The 21,452-nt window shown below is 50.2% G+C and overlaps 1 protein-coding gene across 1 annotated transcript; it reads right to left on the bottom strand.

Moving 5' to 3' along the window:
• Positions 1 to 5,212: 5,212 nt before the first annotated feature.
• On the bottom strand, positions 5,213 to 21,222 carry SLC7A14 (solute carrier family 7 member 14). The gene is made up of 7 exons (XM_010209862.2): positions 20,919 to 21,222; positions 13,335 to 13,571; positions 12,390 to 12,607; positions 10,412 to 10,558; positions 9,386 to 9,594; positions 7,949 to 8,826; positions 5,213 to 5,535 (listed from the first exon to the last, which is right to left on the bottom strand). The coding sequence occupies exons 1-7, from the start codon at positions 21,220 to 21,222 to the stop codon at positions 5,213 to 5,215; spliced, it is 2,316 nt and encodes a 771-aa protein (XP_010208164.2).
• Positions 21,223 to 21,452: the final 230 nt, after the last annotated feature.

The raw sequence follows: 21,452 nt of genomic DNA, 5'->3' as shown, positions 1-21,452 counted from the left end.
GAATAATCCAAACTGGGCAAGGACGCTGCAGCTTTTCATGCCTCACCTCCTCCGTGTGGGAAGCTGAGACCAGAGGATTTAGAAGGAGTCAAGAAGAGAATGGCTGTGCCCTGCAACCACCCTTTGCCTGCACAGACAGGAGATGAGCAGCAGCCCTTACATCTGCCTTTAATCCCCAGCAGCCTTGAAGGCGTCTCTGTTGTGTGAGCTCCGTGTTGCTGCCGTCCTCTACAATGCCCCCGTGGCGGGACACTTGTGCCCATTACATCATGGGCAGGGCACAGGCAGTTGTTGTACAGGCTGGGGAGAGGCTGTAAGTGCTGCCATTGATGTGGGGGTGCCACGGGCGAGGAGGCGGCGCACAGACGTGCCAGCTTGTGCGGGCTGCCCGGGGATTGTGGATTGTGCCCCGCTCTGTCGGTTAACCCCGAGGCTGACGGCAGTGTGGGAGGCCTGAGAGCAGAAAGCAGCTGGAACTCTGCCCTGTATGCATCCCTGCAGCAAACTGAGAGGGAAAAGCACAGGGAAACCTGCCTGGGGGTGTGTTTTGGCAAGGCGTTGGTGTTGCTGGAGGGGCTTGGGCAGCAGTGCATGACCCAACAGGGAATGGGCACTGCCAGGCAGCATTTATGGGTTTTTTTTGTTGCACACATAATTGGGCTGCAACTTGACATCTTCAGGCACACGGGGCTGGGGACCCTGGGCAGGGGCTGGCACTGGGGCTCTGCTCTCCTTACTCAGGGACAGGAGTTACCACTGGCCTGTCCTAAATCCAACTCTTACAAATTTCTGGGCAAGCTGCTCAGAGGAAGGATGAAGTTTTTATTTGAGGGAAGAGAAGAAGAAATCCCACCAAAACCAAACAAAGCAAAACAACCCTGGAGCAGCCATGGTGAGAAACGGACATCTGCAACCACGGGGTGTGAGGAGATGAGGCCAAGAATGGGACAGGATATTAGTGCTGGCACTGCAGAGAAGTGTTTGGAGGAAGCACAAAGAATGTTGAACTTCTCTAGTTTTTAAAAGATCAAAGCTGAAATACCTGCTTCACCCTCCCAAACACCCCACTTCCCTATGGGGTTCTCCTAGGCTGGGTTGGCCGCAGCACTGTCGGTGCTCATTTGCTGAAGCCTCAAAATAGAGGCCTTGGGTTTACCTTTATTTCTTTATTCCTTTCTTACTGTGTAAACTGATTTTTTTCTTGATGTTTTTCACCACAGTGCAAATAAACACCAAATAGATCTTCCACAAAGGAAACTTTGAAGCATTTAATGCATGATTTGTGCCCCTCTAGCTGCGATTTAGCACTGAATAAAAAATATCAGACCTTCAGGGACCGATTGGCTTGCCAAAATTTACGTGGGAAATAGTTTTTATTTTCTTTTTTTGGTTTGGTTCTTCATTTAAAAGATTTGCATTGCTATGGAAACTGATCCTAAGACACATTTCTCTCTGGCTGGCTGTAAGAATCCCTTCACCCCTGTTAGATTTTGAAGCGTAAAGGCACACAAGAAAGCTTGATGCATTTATTAAAATATACAGATTTTGGTAAATTTAGACTTTTTTTCTATCTTGAGTATATATATATATATATATATATCTCATATGTATAGTTGTCAACAACACAATCATTTGAAAATTAAAACCACTCCATAACATATCTGCATGAGTGTTTTCTTCTTTCTCATGACACACTACAAGATCCCATTGTACAATGCACCAATGGGCTTTTGGGAACCACAAAAACCAAACTAAATCAACAGAACAACCTTTTTCTTGAAAAAAAAAAACAACAAACCCCAAACAAACAAATACACCAGATTCATACCAGAACTGCAGAGAATTGTTACACCAGAAAGTACCATCTGCCAAAAGAGATACATCAGAAAGACCAAACAAAACGAAGTGAAAGTCATTTACAGGGTGGATTTACATCCCACGTCGTTCAGGGTGTGTTTTCTCTGCTGGCGTGCTGGGCCTCGGACTGAGTGGTGGGAACCGTGTGGTGTGGGTTTGTGGAGGGACTGAGATCTTACAGAGTCGGTCTGGAAGATGTGAGGTATTTATGCTTCGTCCGTATCCCATGGGCTGCGTGGAGGGGCTGCGTGTGTCTGGCCAGTAGTAGGAGCAGGGTGGTAGCACTCTGCCTGTGTCCTGCTGATGGCTCAGGAGTGTGAGAACCTTCCTAGGGCACCCTGGGGGAAAGGCTGGACTTTGGGGTTACAGCTAGACAAGCAGTTGCACCTCCTCCCAGCATTCAAAACCGTCCCTGGCGCCAGCGGTGCCCAGAGGTGACGGACACATCTGGATGTTTCGGCCTTCGCAGCCTTTGCTTGTGCCCATTGAAGACTCCAGTCCCTGCTGCAAGGGAAAACACCTGAAGGCCCATGCAGAGCCTGAACCCATGTGTCCCCCAGGCACTGCTGCCTGGAGTAAGGTAGGGGAACCCTGCAGCAAACCAGCTTCTCTGGGCACCGGCTGCTTGGCCACCAGCAAATCCAGGAGAGACACAACCCATGGCTCATCCACCTTCTCTGGCAGCTGGGACGTGGTGGGCTCAGGAGGAGGGCACAGCTCCCACCTCCAACACGGCAAGGGCTGACAGCACTCACCTGCATCAAACGGTGCCATGGCATGAAGTGCTGTTCCCTGATGGCCCTGGGGACATGGTGCAGCTGTCCTGCCCTGGCACTTCCCTAGGAAGGGAAAGGGGGACAGGCAAATGGGAACGAGAGCAGCCAAAGGGCTTCACTCGATGTGTGGATCTGATGGAGGGGTTCCTACAGATGCCAAAGAGCGAGAGATCAAACTATCATCAAATTATCTGGCATAACTAGAGTGGACACGACAACAGACACTGGTACTGTAGCTGCTCTGTAGCAAGAGATTAAGGCTGCAAAAGGAATAACAGGTTGTGATTTGACAGAGTGCTTGGGCATGAGTTTGTGGTTCAGCAGATGCCCAAATACTGTGCTGAAGCGGGACGAAGACGATTACCTTGGGTACAGTAGAGTATAAGAGCTGGTAGGAAAACAGCATCAATCTTTCTCCCTGAAAAGGTAAAGCCAGGTCTGCAAGGTGCCATCTCTCTTGGGTACTTCTAAGGCATTGAGGACGAGAGCAGCCGAGCGTGAACGAGCGGCGACCGTAGTGTGAGGCACTGGGCACCACAGAGAGGTGTCCCGAGCTGTCCCCGGAGCGGTGCGTGGGCAAACAGCTCTGCACTGGCACACACTCAGGATCTCTGCTCCTGGAAGCGTGGGAGGAGGGGATGCAGCGGCAGGAGGGGATGCCAGAGCAAAGCTTGGTGGGTCCTTTTGGCAAAACTCACTCCAATTCTGAAGCCCTGACCGAGGCCACTGCCCTTTGCTTGCCCAGGGTACTGAAGGTTAAGACCTGCACAAACAAATGCTCTTCTCCACTGGGAGAAGGACTGTAAGTTTGTGACTGTTTGGGATAGAAGCTGCAGGAAAACTTTTTGCAGAGCCTCTCCATCAGGTCCTTGAGCCCTGGGAGTGATGGGGATGGGGACAGGTCCAGGCACCCTCTGCACCCAGCAGCCTGCTTGCCTACAGGCAGACCCTGCACTGAGCCTCATCCAGTCAACCAAGGGGTTAATGGTTCTCAGCATCACGTGTTGGAAATGCTACCTCATGCCTCCATCAATGTTAAATCATCCCCTGGGGTGCCAGCAGCAGCCCTTGGTCCTGGTAGCTGATCTGGGCTGTGCTGGGGGGGAGCCCTGGGGATGGATCCAGCCACAGCCGGGAGGAGGATGGCTGTTGCTGCCTGATGGGGTGCTTCCTTGCTCGTTATTTATTCAAAAAAGGTGTTCCTCTGTTGCAGCACTTTAAGTGTTCTAGAGTGACAGACTTCAGACCTGCTGCTAATCACTGACTCGGTGCCAGGGGCATGGTGGCTGTGACCAAACCCTTCACGGGCCCAGTGCTGTGGGGATGCCGGAGCAGGGAGCCTGATGGCACTGCTGGGGGTTGTGGCCGTGCTGGAGGGTGTGACTGTGAGAAATGTCCACCTGCTGACCACCTCTGCCCCGTGAGCCACCAGCTCTCTTGGGTTTCAAACCGAAACTCAGACACCTGGGGAACAAGCAGGATTTCAGTGTTTTCTCATACAGCATCCACCAAGCCAGGGTCAGAAACAGCAAAATAGTACAAGGTGGAGATGGCAGCAGGGAGGGAGATTCCAGCAGAGGAGTCTTCTCTGCATGCCACACGTGGCAAGTTCTGCCAAGATGAGGCTGACCCACAGACGTTGATTTTTGTGGGGGCATGGGCACATCCTTGAAGCACAGAGGCCAGAGCAAGTGCTGACATGTGCCCACCTCAGCGAGGGAATTCAAGCACAGTCAGTTCTGTAAAAGACACAGCGTGGTGGAAACAGCACCCAGCCTCAGACCAGTGATGCCTGGAGACACAGCGTGTGGTCCTCAGTGACTGTTTGCACATGGTGGGTTTAGCCAAGAGTGGGTCACAGCCCTCACTGTCCCAGAAATGGGACCAGACTCCCAAACACAGATTTGAGATGTTTGGCCATGCTGGGACTTCCAGATTGGATTGAGACACAGACTAATTCTGAATCACAGTACTTGGGACACACAGATTTGGGGTGTGGGGATGGATATAGGGGTAGTGCCGCTGTGTGCACTGAGTGCTTTTGCACCAGAGTGGGCCATGGAAAGACTGTGTGATGGGACCATCTCTGGATCCATCTCTTTTGAAAGGGGTTTGTCCATCTCCATTTTGTACCCACCTACCCATCTGTCCCTCTGGCTCAGCTGTTACTTTTAGGTGGTTCAAAGGGAAAACACAAGTGCCAAATCTATGAGTGGCATCCCACTGTTGCAGCCATCGGGCGGACATTCCCTGGGGACAACTCATCTCATCCCCTCATGCGGTTCCTTCCACCTCTCAACACTCTCCCACTTTGGCACTTCTCCCAGCCCTCCTCCTCCACCGGGAGATCAACCAGTGCCAGGGGACGGGCCGGCGTTCACCGGGGCGAGCCCCAGCCGGTGGAGCCGGGACGAGCCACAGGTGTGTTTGGTTCAGGGTCAACAGCAACCAGAGCGTGTCCCGAGGACCGGAGGTGAGCAGGGTGGTGGTGGAGGACCGGGGAGGATGAGACGGGGTGGGGGAGCCACAGAGATCTCTCCTCATCGGCTGGGCAGCACAGCACCCCGCTCCCTGCCCCGCTACTCGGGTGAGTAGTCCAACTCGTCGTTGGCGATCAGAGCCTCGGATGGCGGTTTGTGCCTGCCTTTGCTTTTCGACCTGCTACTCGTCCGATGGCTTTCCTTTGCTCCCGCCATTTGCTGGTACGAGAAGGCCTTGTCCTCGGAGGGCCCCCAGCCCGGGTAACCCTCGCCCTCAGCAGCGTAGGAGAAGCCATCATCCACGGAGAAGGGGTCGACGTCCACGTCGTAGCGCTGATAGGTGCTCTGGTGAAGGGCCTCCTCCCGGGCGCTGATCTCCAGCGTGCTGTTCCACATCCCATAGCCAAAGTAGATGAGCAAGCCTGTGGTGGGCGAGAGGCAGAGGGTTGGACCCCAGCCACCTGCAGCCTGCTCTGCACTCCCGGATAAAGCACTACAAAAGTGCCGTGCCCCAAAACAGCACCTGTCCCCCACAACCCCGCGGCAGGGATGGGCCAGGGATGCACTGCCAGCCCCCTCCCGCCCAGCGCCAGGCCAGCTCCAGCTGATGAGGCTGAAGAGTGAGCAAAGACACCTATATTTTATAAGCTAGCGTATGTTGTAGTTGGCATCTGCTCTTTGAAGCTGTTGAGTTTGTGTTTTCAAGCTGCCAGCTGTGACCCGAGGGCTGTATGCTTTAAACATCAGCTGGGATCACTGCTGGCCATGTGCTTGTGCCATCTGCAGCCTTGGTGGGACAGCAGCTCCCAGCAGATACATGGAGGCTCCCAAGTGCTGACAACCCACATCTCCACCCTGTTGCCTTCCCGGCTACCCTTTTCTCACTGGATTTTTCCCATGTGCCCAGTGTCTCTCCTGCTGGTGCTCACAGCCACATGTGCCCTAGGGCTGTCAGGATGTGCATTCGGTATTGAATTCAGGATTGCAGCTCTGATTCTGGGATTAACAATTTTCAGTGGATCCTGGGACTAACCTACCCCAGATCATAGAATCACAGAATGGTAGGGTTGGAAGGGGCCTTTAGAGATCATCTAGTCCAATTCCCCTGCAGAAGCAGGTTCACCTAGATCAGGTCCCGTAGGAACATGTCCAGATGTGTGCCCAGAGAAACCCACATGCCACGGACTGGACACGGGGGACTGCTTGTGAGGCTAAATCCAGAGTCTGTGTGGCAGGACCATACATCTCTGCCAGAAAAACAAATGGGATGTGTCTCCTTCAACAGGCAAGCAGCTGTGGACGGGGCTGGTGGAGTCCATCACACTTTATTTGACTCATTGCCATTGCTCGCAGCTGAAGAGGCATTAGATGTACCCACAGGGGAAAGTATTTAATCACAGTAGATTAAACTGATGTTTTGGAGCCATCTTTGCTTCCAGGTTAGAAGGGCTTTTCCTGGATTTTCAGTTTCACCTATTGCCTTTGAGAGCCAAGAAAGCACTAAAGGGTACATGTGGCAGCTACAACCCAACAGTTTGAGTTGGGGTCAGAGGACTCTCAGGGATGGAGCTTTGCTATGGGACCTCAGCCGTGCAGAACTGACTCAGGGTAACTGCAGTCCTTACCCTGAAGCAAAAGAGTAACTGGCAAAATGGAACAAAAACCTGGTGCCAGTCTCCTTGCAAAGGATGGAAACCAGGAGACTACTCCAAACTCTGAGACACCACAAGGAGATCCAAGGTCTGTTCACATCATCTCCTGTCTCTGCCAACTGATTTCAAGCACCTAAAAATGCCAGGAGGCACCTGAGAGAAGCAGGAAGGCTGGTAAGGTTGATGTGGTGGGCTGTGCCTGCCCACCCCTCCCCCAGGAAGGGGGATTTCTGACTGAGGCAGCAGCCGACCATGACCTTTGCAACCATCCTCATTCTTTTGCCCTCCTACTTTCTCCCTCTGAACCAGGATCCTGTTCCCAGAGAGAGGGCTGCTGGTGTGGCACTTGGCATGGGACGGTCCTCCTGGGTGCTGGCACCATGCTCAGGGTTTGGGGTCTGCAAGTGGGGTTCCTGTGGGCTGCTGCAATGTATACCTTTACCCAGAGGGTTATAATTTCTCTGTAGAGTCCTTGGCTTTGATATTGTCCTGTTGCTACAGCTCTCTAGTGATCAGACTTGGGAGTCTTCAGGAGGAGCTTTGAGAGCTGCTCTTTTTCTTTTGGATTTGTGGAGTAAATGTGCTGCAATGTAAAGCAAGGGGAACTATGGACATGCCAGGCTCCCGGCCATGGACCAGGAAGCCTGAATTTGGCTAAACAGATCCCGTGAGTCCTGAGATGCCCCCTGTCACAAACTTAAGGACTTAAACCAAGAAAAGGAGATATAGTCCACAAATCCCTTGGCTCTGGGGCTGTTGGGATTGGGCAGCTCTGGGCTTTGGAAATGCAGTGTTGAGATTTTGGTGTGGGCTGCTGAAGAACTCAAGTGGGTGAAATAGCAAGAAAGCAGGCAGATTTCTGTAGGAAACCTGCCTGAGAAGCAATTACCAGAACCCACCTACTCTGCATCAAAAGACTCATCAAAAATAGTCACCTTTGCATGGAGCAGTTCACTTCCATCAAACTGACAATTTCTGGAGGTGTCATTTTTCATTTAGCTGTGGTTCGGGGGCTTGATTAACTGGGGTTGTGAGAACTTCAGGATGACAAGGGGCACATGCAAAGGACTGTGTCCCAGCTGAAGAAGCATCAGCCTGAGCACTCTAATTAGGGAAGTTGTTATTAACATCCTTTCAAAAGAGTGTCAGTTAAAAAATGAAAGCAAATGAATCTGGGACTCACCCACAAAACACCAGACAGCAAATCGGATCCACGTGACCGTGGAGAGCTTCAGCATGAGATAGATATTCACCAGCATGGCAAAGGCAGGGACGAAGGGGAGACAAGGTGCCATGTAGGGCAACTTCTTGGGGTTTTCTGGCTGCTGCAAGATGACAAACACGAGCACGACGATGAGCAGGACCATCAGCACGACGAGGAGGATGGCCCACCAGCTCTGCTCATAGATGTAGTCTGCCCCAAAAATGATGAAGGAGCAGAAGATGAACATGAGGACGAAGAGCAGGATCACACAAGTGGTGACCGTGTGGCCGGTGGCCGCTGTGGGACGGTCCATCTTCCCCGGCAGCCCCAGGTGGATCCTCATGGTGTAGTAGCGAGGGCCGATCAACTTCTTCAGCTTGATGAGGTAGATGTTCTCAGACTCATCTGCCTCTATGCCCGAGGTCATGTCCACCGTGCCGTAATTGGGGTGACTGACGTTGTAGGTGGATTTATCAGATTTCCCAATCAGCATCTCGTTATCGCCCAGCGACGGCAGATTCTTTGCCCCACACGTGTTGGTCGGTGGGCCAGAGAACTCTTCTCCTTCGCTCCCTGGGGAGCATGCTTCCTTCTCACAGTCAGCCAGGATGCCCTCCTTCTTCTTGGTGTGCTCCTCGGACAGGAATTTGACAAAGCCATCGATGTCACTCTCGGGCTGGTAGCGCAGGAGCAGGACGCAGACAGAGACCAGCGTGTAGGCGAGCAGTGTGCCGATGGACATCATTTCAATCAGGTCCCTGAGGCTGACCAGCAAGGAGAGCAGGGCTGCCAGGAAGCCCGAGACAATACAAGCCACTACGGGAGTTTCTGTGTAAGAACTGATGTGGGACAAAAATCTGGAGTGCAAAAGAGTTGCAGAAGGTTAAAATTGCAGCTGGCAGCGGTTGCCTGTCTCAATTACCCTTACTTGGCTGCACAGGCCAGGCTCAGAGCTGTGATCCCTTCAGCTCTTGTTGCTTTTTGATGCTTAAACTCCACACAGCCTGGGACTGGAAATGCTGCTGGGACCAGATCTGGAGTTAGATCTAGGTCTAACCAGCTTTGAAATGGGCACTTGGACACTTGCAAAAAAAGTGCCAAGGTTTTATGCATACAAGCTGCTTTCCTTTCCTTACTCTGGAATTAAATGCCCATCTGCTCATAAGCTGCATCTCTAGGTACCAGCACCAAATAAGAAACTTTTGATTGTACATCTCTCCTGTTTGTGGGGTTTATTCCCCCCAGGATTTTGCTTTGGTGTGTTCTGCAAGCACCAAGTCTGTGTATGCCCACTGCTCCCTGCAGCAATGGCACTGGACTGATAGGGTGCAGGATGGTCCCTGTCCCTCCCAGCACACTTCCCCTCCAAGGTCCCAAGGGGGGAAAAAGCTAAATGCCAGCATGGGCATGACTGACCTGAAGAGCAGCCCGTCACCAGCCATGGCATAGATGACTCTGGGCATGGGGAAGAGGGAGCCCAGCAAGCTGACGGTCAGGCCGGCCACAGATCCGATGGCAACAATGAACTTGGCTGCGTAGAAGCCATGAGCCACAAACATCTCCATCAGCGGGGACTCGGTGTCGATGGCATCATAGGGCACCATCAGAGTGAGGATGATGCTCACCTGGGGAAGGTGAGATGAGCAGGTGTCAGCTGGGGACTCACAGGGTGTGGGGGCTGTTTGTCAAGGCCAGAAAACCAAACCACTTCAAATCTGCTTGGGATTATAGCCCTAAGTCCCCTGTGGAGGGGATGTGAAATGACAGAGGTAAGACCTCTGAAGGTAACACTTCGAACCCTGCTGCAGTGCTGATGCAGGAGGCTGGTGGGACTTGATGAGGTTAGTAACACCCTCAACTGGCCACGTTCTTGTGTGGGGACAGTGCTGCCTCAGACACACACTGCCCATGAGACAGACCCAAAACCCAGGATGGCAACACTCTGATCCTCTTGGAGCCAAAGATAAATTGGTTTCAAGGGAAGGCCACCACCCTGCAGCAGACACAGTGGGTGAGCTTCTTTGGAATGATAAGAACAACATATTTTCTCCTTCGTGACACAGTTTTGGTCTTTTACAGGGAATATCCCTGGGTACAGACATGTATTTAGTAGGGGGCAGAGCAGCTGGGTATCTCTCACATGGCCATGCCTGCCCATCCTCCCCCTCACTTAGACCCTCTCCCTTATCGCCAGCAGAGGCAGTGCTGCTTTTCCCAAAACCATGGAGAAAGGCTGCTGCAATGCCGCTCCTCCTCCTTTGCTGCACTTCTCTAGATGCAAAAAATAGCTGCAGACGGGGAAGAGGCATGAGGAAAAAAAAATGTCACCATCTCCCTGCAGGCAGGAGATGGATCTCAGCAGGGTCAGAGCAGGCTGGGGCTGAGGGGAGCCTCTGCAGGACTCTGCAGTCACACAGAAACCTGTGTATAAATAGTACTTACAGACACATATGCTGTCAAGCACGTGACGAGTGAGGCTGTGATGGCGTAGGGGATGGAGGTGTTGGGACTCTTTGCTTCTTCTCCCGTGGTAGCGATGATGTCGAAGCCGATGAAGGCGTAGAAACATGTCGCAGCCCCTTTGAGCACCTGCGGGGAGGATGGAGCATCTGAGTGCCAGGAGAGAGGCTGGCACCCAGCCAAGGAAAGGGAACTGAGCAAAAACAAAGGAACCCAATTCTGCTTTGTCTGAGCTAAAGGGCAAGTTGGGGCAGATCAGGGAGTGCACAGATGGAGTTGGGTATTCCCGTCTGGGGACTGACTCTGGGAGCATCCACAACCCGGTGATCTGGGCTGGAGGTACTGGAGGCACCTACAACTCAGTCTCATGGGAGATCCTGGCAGCGACAGAGGAGACAAATAGCCAACTTCAGGTTTGCTTTCACAGCCCTCCACCCCAAATCTGTTTATATCAGTAAGGATTTGGGGCATATTTACACATTCCATCTTGGCCAGATCCGCTCGCAGAGGAAGCAGAAGAGAGCAGCAGCAGTCAGATGTGTGCCGCTCTCCAAACAACCTCTGTTTTGCTTGGAAGCTGCAGGCAGGTCAGAAGCACATGTTGGAGCATTTGGATGAGCAATTATTTTCACTGCTTGGTGAATTTTTTTTAATATGATTTTAAAAAATACACAATATTAACAAGGACATTTATAGGAAAGAAATGCTGAAACAGGCCAAAGGCTGCGTGGCTGTGAGTGAGTGAATTTGCAGTTGTAAAACCCCAATACACATCTAGCTAGTTGGCTGGGTACCACATCTCCATCATGTGTTATCTCAGCTGTCTGGTGCTGGAGCACACAGTAAAACTCACTTCTTTTAGGAGACTACCTGTAATTACCTTTTTAAAGCAACCCCTGTGGTCCTGGGGATCTCAAACGTGTCTTGTGGTGGATATACTGTTACAATCTGGGAGACAACCAACCAGCTGAAATGATGGGAAGACCCTGTTGGTTTTGATGTGTTTGGGGTATGTATCTTTTAAAAGCATGGGTGTGTTTTGTAGCTAGGATGTATTTGCTGAGTGTAACTGGAGCAAAGCAGCTATTTTCTATGTGCTCTCTTTCATTCCTATTGTATGGTGTACAAATCCAAGCACAACCTGAAGGTAAACACCTCTGCTCTCAGATGGGCCTCTGTGCTCTTCTCCTCACTATTGTTCTCTGGCAGAGAGGTATTCATTTACTGAAGAGAGGTGCAGGGACTGTATGGCAGCTTGGGATCCTTTCAATAATCAAGATTTTTGGTTTACTTTATCTTCTTGCTTATTTTTCTGCACAAACCCCCTTTGGAGTCGAGCAGTGCAAATCTGAGAAATTATCTTGGGTTTAGGCCAGCTGAGATATTTTCATTCTCTGTTCATCCTTGGATAAAAACCAGTGCAAGCAAGCTAAAAAAGCCAAATATGTCCAAATTCTCAGTAAGCTTTGAGGGAACATCCATAAAATAAGTACTGGCAGGTGGCATTATGAAGTGCTCAAAACAAATGCTTGAGAACATTGTTGTTGAAAACCAGCCAACACAAGTATCTTCCCCTCCACAGAGGCTGAGCCAGCTCCTCCCAAGTCCTCTGTCTCAGATAGCCACTGCATTTTGCCCCATTGCCTGGCAATCAGTGGCATTTCCTGGTGTACACATTCACATGGAGTTTGCCTCTTCCAGGAAGAAAAGTTCTGGTTTAGTGCTAAGAGGTGGCAGGAGATACAGGCAAAGAGTTGCAGTAAGCTTTGGGTTTGGCAGAGCGAGGATATCTGGATTCAAGGCTGCAGTGGTGGAAGCTAGAGGTCCCTGGCCAAAGTGCAGGTGGGTTTGGTAGGGCTGGGATTTGGTGCAGTGGAAGTGGGCTGCATATAGCATGAGCAAAGCTGAGTATGTGGCATGTGAGCGGTCCCACGAGTCCCTCAATGCTCCCAGAACTTACCCCTGGCCATCCAAAAGGCAGGAATTGCCCTTCAGACCAGTTGTCAGCTTTGATGTAGAAGAGCCCAGCGATCATGATGAAGATCCAGACTGCCAGGTTAATGACATTGAGCACGTTGTTCAACCCCACCGAGTTCTTCACCCCCATGGCCACAATGATGGTGACAATGACAGCAATGACCAGAGCAAGAAGATCAGGGTACGACTCCTCTCCTTTCCCTGGGTAAGAGAACAGATGTTTATAACTCTCCTTCCATAGCTGTGGACAGCATCTTCAGAAACTCTATGGGGCCTTTTTCAAACACTTTTCAGTCCCTGAGGCTTTGTAAGACTCCTTGCTCTCATTGCAAAGGTGGTCTCCAGATGCCCTGGCCTCTGCTAACTAAAGTTGTTTTATTAAGGTGATAAATCTTGATGCCTCAAGACACTGTCAGGAGTTTTTGGAGGGCAGCAAACAAATTACTGGGTCCCAGTTTGCATAATAGGTATGTCAAGTACTAATTAAAAATCAATCCAAGTTTCCATGACCAGGTATAGGACAGCTAGGTGTTTTTCTCACCATAGGCCATTGCTGGAGCTGCTGGGCATTCAGGACCACCACAGCCTTGAGTTTCCGTGGCAGTCCTGCAGACACCAGCTTGTACTCTGTGACAAGGCCCTGTGTGTGCAGAGTGCTTGTGCTGGGTGAAGCACTCCTGTGCTGGCATTAGCCTCCAATATTTAACTAATTTCTCTGGGTGCTTATTCTGCTAAATGCCAGCTCATCCCAAAGGGGCTCAAAGTGTCCTTCATCCCATCCCTGAACCAGACTGCAAAGGCAAAGTACCAGAGGCAGACAGATGGTAAATAATGAATGAAGCCTAATAGCCATGTCTGGCTTCTGACAAGCTTCCAATTACTTTTCAGGCCCTAATTAACACAGGTACCTATGGGTGACGTGACACACCTAGTCCGTTCAGCGTCCCAACGCTGTTGATCATCCAGTGGCTGATGGTGTGGTTGGCCAGCGAGTCAAACATGCTGCTGAGGGCACTGGCACCCGCGGCCGTGCCGATCAGGTACTCCAGGATGAGGTTCCAGCCGATGAAGAACGCCACGAACTCGCCCACCGTCACGTAGCTGTAGGTGTAGGCAGAGCCCGTGGTCTTGGGGACACGCACACCAAACTCAGCGTAGCAAACGCCTGGGTAGGAAAACATGAAGGGATGGTAAGGAAAATGTGCTTGGGAAAGGAAAAAGGGAAACTGCTGTGGTGTCAGCTGCCTGAAGGAGCCAGGAGGTGCCCAGGCCTGTGTTCAGCATAGCAGGGGTCATGGTGATTCTCCCTCTACAGTCACTAGGCTCATTTTCCCCCCAAAATCAAGCTGTGATGGATTTTTTTGTTGTTTTTTTTAGGATATACAGTTAAAACTAGCCAAATCTTTACAGGTACAAGGGTCTTCTCATGGGTGTGTGCCTCTGATGTAGGACCCTCCAACACGGTCAACTGCAGACACAAAACCAAAGCTGGGGAGGAATTGATGCAGAACAGGGCATTGCTGGTGGTGCAGTCCTGGGAGCTTTGATAGTGATATCTCTTCTTCCCTATTCAACAGTGACACTATAATACAATTTTTGGCATTTTTTGCTGGGATTTTATCACATGTTTTATTTGTAGTATCAATATTTGTAGTATTTATTTGTAGTATCAATACTCCCAGCACTTTTGGCTGCAAAAACCATCATAGCCCCGGGGTTCGACAGGAAAAGGTGGTTTCAATGAGACCTGACACAGAAGAGCATTTAGGTCTCAACAAAGCACCATGGGGTTGTGTCCCATGGAGGGCAGGGGTGGTTGTAGCTGTTTCATGGGATCTTGGGCCAGTGTAGCTACAGCAAGATGACTGTAGTAGGGCTCATACAAGTCTACATCTCTCCCTGCCCAGCTGTGCAATCTCCAAACTCCTGTCTTGGGTTATTGCTGTGCAAATCCACATATGAGCACTGTCTTGATCATTGCTGCTCTCATTTGTGCCCAGGCACGAGGAGTTCAAAGTCATCTTACATAGAGAATGTAAGTTATTTTAACACTTAAAAGTATTGCATGTAAGTGTTTCTGAAGAAGAATTGGAAACCTGACTGGAGAAGGAGAAAACAAAAGCATAAAGAAGCATTTAACTGGAATTGGTTGGGATTAGATTTCAGAGGACCTTAATATTTTCCAATCTCCTTGTGTTCTTACTGTGCCAGGACACTTTTCAGTACAAACCTGACCCTGACACATTGCTGTCTCCAAACAACCATTAGCTTTTGTTTAAAAGGATTGGATGAACTTAGCCATAAATTCCCCAAATATTAGTCAGAACAAGTGTTGGAAGGTTACACCGCATCCTCTGTGTGATTAAGCCCCTGATTAAGCCCCTGCCCAAGACCCCAATTCAGCTCGTGCTGGTTAATGGGTTGGAGCTGTTATTATCACTGTGTAAACATGTAGTAATTATTGGGTTCTTTATCAACTTCTGTTCTCTATTTAGCAGATAATAAAGCTTCAAATTTGCAATCAGATCAGCATAGAGAGAGGAATGAATAATTTATGATGACGTGAAGAGGTTGCTGCTCTTACTGTAAGTGCACTTTTTACACAGGACAAACACAGAATTATTGAAGCCCTAAGCCAAATTTGGTGCTGCTTCTTTTCTTGGTATTGGAGAATCTTTATATTCCATCACTGTTTAACTTGCATGCACAATGCTGGCAGTGCTTTGCAATGAGGCTTTTCAGAAGTGTATTTCTGTAGAGCAGGCTTAGCTGCAGGAGTAGCAAGACACCCCCATCACCCAGCCCTACAGACAGTCATTCCAAGCTGATGAAAAATGCATGCACTTGGCAAAGGTACAACAGTCACAGATAACTACAGGCGTGAATGATTTATGGAACAGCTGCTCTGGTGGGGACAAGTAGCTTCTCTTTGATGGCCTTAAAAATCTTTCTTGGAGTCAGCTCTACTTTTAGCCAACAAGAAGATAAGGCTTAAAGGGGTTTGTTATCGATACAGAATGATGATGGCAAAGCAAAAACATTAATATGTATAAAGTGTTTGAGTCTTCAGTTACTCTACAAGGATCCCAAAATAGAAACCTTTTACTATGCATTGGGTACAGACATATATTGTGGATATCTGGGAGGACTGGCTGATTCACCAGAGGCTGTGCTGCCATTCAGCAGGATCTCGACTGGCTTGAGAAGAACCTCATGAGGTTCAACAAGGACAAGTGCAGAGTCCTGCATCTGGGGAGAAACAACCCCATGCACCAGGACAGGCTGGGAGTGACCTGCTGGAGAGCAGCTCTGCAGAGAGATACCTGGGCGTGCTGGTTGATAATAAACTGAACATGAGCCAGGAATGTGCCATCGTGGGCAAGAAGGCCAATGGCAGCCTGGGATGCATCAAGAAGAGTGTGGCCAGCAGGTCAAGGGAGGTTCTCCTCCTCCTCTATTCTGCCATGGTGAGGCCTCATCTTCAGTCCTGTGTTTTGGGCTCCCCAGCTCAAGAGGAATAGGGAACTGCCATAGAGAGGCGAGTACAGGGCCACCAAGATGCTGAGGGGACTGGAGCATCTTCCTTATGAGGAAAGGCTGCAGGAACTGGGGCTGTTTAGTCTGGAGGAGACTGAAGCAGTACCTCATTAATACTTACAAGTACTTGAAAGGTGAATGTCAAGGGGATGAGGCAACACTTTTTTCTGTAATACCCAGTGACAGGACATGGGGTAATGGACAAAAAAAAGCTGGAACACAAAAAGTTCCACTTAAACTTAATGAAACTCCTGTGATTCTGTGATATCTGCATGAGGTATCAGCATACATTAAGAAAACAAACTACTTTTTGTTACAGCATGCAATATCCAGTCCAGGGGACACACGATGCAAGATCTGCCATCCACCCCTGACTGCCAGTGGCTCTATCAGGTGGCATTAACCAAATCATTTTACTTTGCTGTGCCGCAGGTCCTCCATCAGAAATGGGGTTCACGGCATCTCCCTCTCTGCTTAAAAGGGAAGACAATATCATAACTTATTAGAGTGCAGATAATATCATAGTTTAACAGGGTGCAGATTCTAGCTCATGAATCTCTGCTGCATCAGTATATTGTTATTGTTAAAACTACTATTACTGTTATACAACTGCATAACAAAACTGTATTACCCACTTTCTCCCTGGCAGCCCCAGCTGTTTGGCACCTCATTCCCCAGAGCCAGCCTGGCTCTGAGGCTGCAGATGGAGCCTGGGCACACTCTCTCTGCCACAACTCTTTGAATTTGGAGGCAGATTTTCTTTTTCGCCCCTCCCAATCAAGAGTGATTGCGAGTTTCTGCAGAAAACAAATCAACAGTGGTTATGTGGAAGAGCAGTCTTTTTCCAGGCCATTTTTCCTTAAGTATCAGCTACACTGTGTAATTGTTGTGACAGTTGTTACACTGGTGTAATTATAGAGTTATTGATGTAATTCAGAAAGATGTAAACACAGCTGAACAGTTTGGTCCATGACATTGTCCCTTCCAAGATCCCACCTACAAAACCCCATTTTCCAGATTAACTTGATCCCTTTACTCTCTGGTTTATCTTGTTTGTGGACAGGAAGTGAGGCAGAGAGCATCTTTCTATGCAGTGAATGCATAGAGGTGAGATGTTTCAGTCTTAGCAGTGGCTTGGGGTCACACTGGGCATCCTGATCTGCCTGCTGGGGATTTTGGCTGCTGAGCAGTGTCTTAGTGGGGCAGGAGGAAGAACCTCCAATTCTCCACTGGCTTCAAGCCCAAATCCCAGCACCACAACAGCTGCTGGGCAGCACAACTAGTGGTATGAGAAACTGGTGGAACCACCACAGCTCAGTGTACCTGGCTTTTGGTATGCTGGGGCAGTGGTGTGGCTGCTGATCCTCACACTGGGGGCCACACAGGGATCATGAGACATCCCACGGGGCACTGGCACAATGGCAGTGATGTTTCAGGTGAAACAAGTCTTCAGGGATGGGACTTTCAGCAGGGCTGAAGATAACACCAATTAATTCACAGTACCATGCAAGGAATGCAGAGAGACAATCCTTTGTTAAACAAGAGCAGATAATTTAGCAAGGTCAGTATGCAGCAAAATCCTATTTTCAGCAAGCCCCTGAGCCCATCTGTTGTGCTTCATGATCATTGTGTGCAGATCACAGCATCACACAATATTAAGGGTTGGAAGGGACCTTGAAAGCTCATCCAATGCAGACCCCCTGCCAGAGCAGGACTACCTAGAGTAGGTCACACAGGAACTTGTCCAGGTGGGTTTGAATGTCTCCAGAGAAGGAGACTCCATAACTCATCTCAGCAGCCTGTTTCAGTGCTGCCTCACCTGAACAGAGACTTTTTCCTTGTGTTTCTTTGGAACCTCTCCTGTTCCAGCTTGTACCCCTTGTCCTATCATTGGCCATCACTGAGAACAGCCCGGCTCCATCCTCCTGATACCCATCCTTTATGTATTTGTAACCGTGGATGAGATCATTCCTCAGTCTCCTCCAAGCTAAAGAGCCCCAGCCCCCTCAGCCTTTCATCAGGGGGGAGATGCTCTGCAGCTCCATAAACAAAGTTTCCTTAGAAAAAGGACTCTCCAGCCCCACCCAAGCAGCACATGATCAGCTGCAGCCACAGCCCCTCATCACAGCCCAGAGCCATGCAGCACCTGAGGCACATGCTTGGCTCTCCTCTGCTCCTTCTGTGTCCTGGCTGACCCTGCTCCCCACCATGGGTATAAGGTAAGAGCTTTTTGTGCTTCAAAACTGTGTGGCCTGGTGCTTGAAATCCCCCATTGATGGGGGATGTGGTTCCAGTTCTCATTGGCAAAAGAATCTCTCCTTGTACAGAAGCCTGTTGGGATGTGTGGCAGAGAAAACTATCTCATACTGGTAATCACTATGGGGAAGGACCTGATCCTTACCATAAGGGGTTTGCATGATGCACTCAACACAGTTACATTACTTTAGGAAAGGAGATCACCAAAGAGACAGGTAATAGCTGATGGGAAAGGCTGGGGATAGGGTAATGGGGTTGGGTAAGGTATAAACTGCTGACTTTTGCCAAGAAGGAGGTTTGGTTGGACAAGGGGATGAGAGTGGGGAATCCTGGTGGTCATGGCTGATGGAGGGAGCCTGTGGTGCCTCCTGCACTGGGGACTTTGTGGAAGGAAGTTGGGCAAATGCTTCTGTTTGAAAGCTAAATAAAAGGCCTGCCAGTGAGAGAATGATAGAGATTGATTTTCTTTATCAGTTTAATCAATTACACTGTGTCTGTAAGTATCCTGATGGGACCCATGTTGCTTAAACCAAGGGGAAGGCATAACTGGCATTTGTCTGCTAGGAATTTATCAAATTTCATCTATCTGAAACCAGACCAAGCATTACAGAGAGGTGTCCCACCAGGGAGCCCAATGGCTTTCTGGAAAGGGCCCTTTTTAGCCAAAAACCTCTTGGGCTGGCTGTGCAGGCAGTGGGATCTGTTTCTGTGAAAGCAGGTGATCTAGTGGTGCCATCTGGCCTTAAAACTGTGAGAAACTCCTTAAAATCTGTCCATGAATGTCTGCCTGAGCTCAGTGCCCAGCACACACTGGGAGTGACCATGATGTGAGAGCCAGAGTCGTGTCCCCTGTGAGCCCATCCAGCTCCTGAACCCTTTGCTCAGTTTCACTTGCCAAAAACGTGTTGCTGTTATAAACAACAGCAGTGTCCACACCAAAGGGAGGAAGAGGCCAAGGAGACTATCAAAACACTGCATCCTTCCCCAGATGCTTTCCCAGAGGTAGGAGGAGCTCCCTGCTGCAGGGAAGGGCTCACAGCTGAGGGGGGAAAGCCCCTTTAGGACAGTGTATTTTTATTAGGGGAGACCCACCCAAGCTCCGTTTGCTCTGGGTTTGTGTCACAGCCTGCAAAGCCCTTGCAGAGGAGAGCAAGTAAGCAGTGGGAAAGGATAAGGACACTGATGCTATTTCCTGCCTTGGTTCAAAAATGGGCATTTTGGTTCATTTGTTGTACTGGGATCTCAAAGAAGCATCGGATCTCATTGAACACTCTGGGCTGAAACAGGGATAAATGTGACCGAGCTGTCTTGTTCTTGGGGGTCCAGCTGGGGAGTGAGAAGGCCCAACAGGCTGTACAGTGGTCCCCAGCCAGCATTGCTGGGATCAGTCCCTGGCACGGCTTTGGAGATAGCATGGCACTCCTCCCCATGCTGTGCCATGGTTGCGCTTCTGGGCTGCTGAGGAGTACGGGGTTCAAACTCATACAGACTTTGGTGTGATCTCCACAAACCAGCACTGGGGAAAGAGCATGATGTGCTTCCACCTCCTCCTACAAAAATCCTGAGCCAGGCCACTTTGCTGTATTTGCTGTTCCTGTCTTCTATCATAGCCCTTTGCCATTTACTCAAGTATCCTTACCCAACCCATGGATTAAAAACTAGATACCAGACTGACACAGCATGCAAAGTCCTCCGAGCAGGAACATCACATCATCGTGTTAGCACTGATCTGGAAAGGACAAATGCCAGCAGTGCTGGCTTCATGTGGAAACCACATCTCCAGCCATATGCTCAGCTGGGTTCCTACAGAGGAGATGGAATTCACCAGCTTTTCACAAAAACACATAATTATTCTCTCTCTGCAAGTTTGTTTGGGGAGGTTTTTGTTTGGAAGTTCAAGGAGTGATCCTGCACGAACAGGAGCCAAAAAAAACCAACTCCAGAACTAATTGAGGAATTGTTTAAGATCTTAGCAATGTCCACAACAACTGGCCCCAGTGTCACCCCAGCCACCAATACTCTTCCTGTTGATACAAGGTTTCCCACAAGCTGTGGTGTGCTCCTGCTCCAACCATGTGGCTTGGCTGAGCTCTGCCTGGGATGTGTTCTGCAGAACTCTCCAATGTTTCCAAATATACTGACCACAGGCTCCATCTTTGGGAAGCCATCAGCAGCTCCTCGGGGTAGCTGTAGCGAGGTGGGGGTTGGTCTGTTCTCCCCAGTAATGGGTGATAGGACAAGAAGAAATCACCTCAAGTTGTGCCAGGGGAGATTTAAGTTGGAAATTAGGAACAACTTTTTCCACCAAGGGGGTGGTTAAGCATTAGAATGGGCTGGTGGTGGAGTCACCATCCCTGGAGATATTGAAGATGTTCATAGATAAAGTGCTGAGGGATGTGGCTTAGTGAAAGGCTTGGCAGTGTGAAGTTAGTGGTTGGACTTGATCTTAAAGGTCTTTTTTCCAACCAAAATGATTCTATGAAGTTATGCTTCGACTACTGGTTCCCAGTACAAGGGTTGGTCTGTTGTTTGGGCAATGAGAGTGCACCCCATCAGCTGGGTGAGCCTGATAGGAAAGGGTTTATTAGTCTGGGTGGAAGTTGCTACCTCCTTGCAGCTTGTGCTGCTGAGCACAGATCCTGCCAGGTGCTCACCCATGAACGGAGCCAGAGGATGCACGAGATGGCACCTTACTCAAGCACCCACGCATGTGACTCACCGGACAAGATGGAGGCGACGGCGGCGATGATGAAGGAAACGATGACTCCAGGCCCCGCCATCTCCTTGGCCACCAGCCCAGACACTACATACATGCCGGTGCCCACGCAGCTGCCGACGCCGAGGGAGATGAGGTCGAGCGTGGTGAGGACCTTGGCCAGCCTGGCCCCCTGAGCGCCAGCGGGGCCCGTGCCCTCCAGCATGGACTCCACGGGCTTGGTGCGCAGGACGCGGGTGCGCAGGGCCTGGCCCGCTGCCCCCCATGGCACCCGCCGTGGGTCCAGGCGTGAGAAGAAGCCGCTCATGGCTGCGGCTGCACTCGGCTCGGCGGAGCAAGGGCACGGCTGGGCCTACTCAGGGCTGCAGCTGCATCTCTCCCGTGCTTGCAGGCTGCAAGAGAAAGGAGCACATTGTAACTGACACAGAAAAGAGGGATCTGCTCCTTGTGGAGGAAACGAAAGGGGCCCCCAACATGGTTTCTGGCTGGACTCCAGCACTAGAAGAGCACCAGAGGCCGAGGGGAGTTTTGCTTTCA

Source organism: Colius striatus, chromosome 12, assembly GCF_028858725.1.
Source record: "Colius striatus isolate bColStr4 chromosome 12, bColStr4.1.hap1, whole genome shotgun sequence".
NCBI lineage: Eukaryota > Metazoa > Chordata > Aves > Coliiformes > Coliidae > Colius > Colius striatus.
This window is presented reverse-complemented; position numbering and strand designations above follow the sequence as displayed.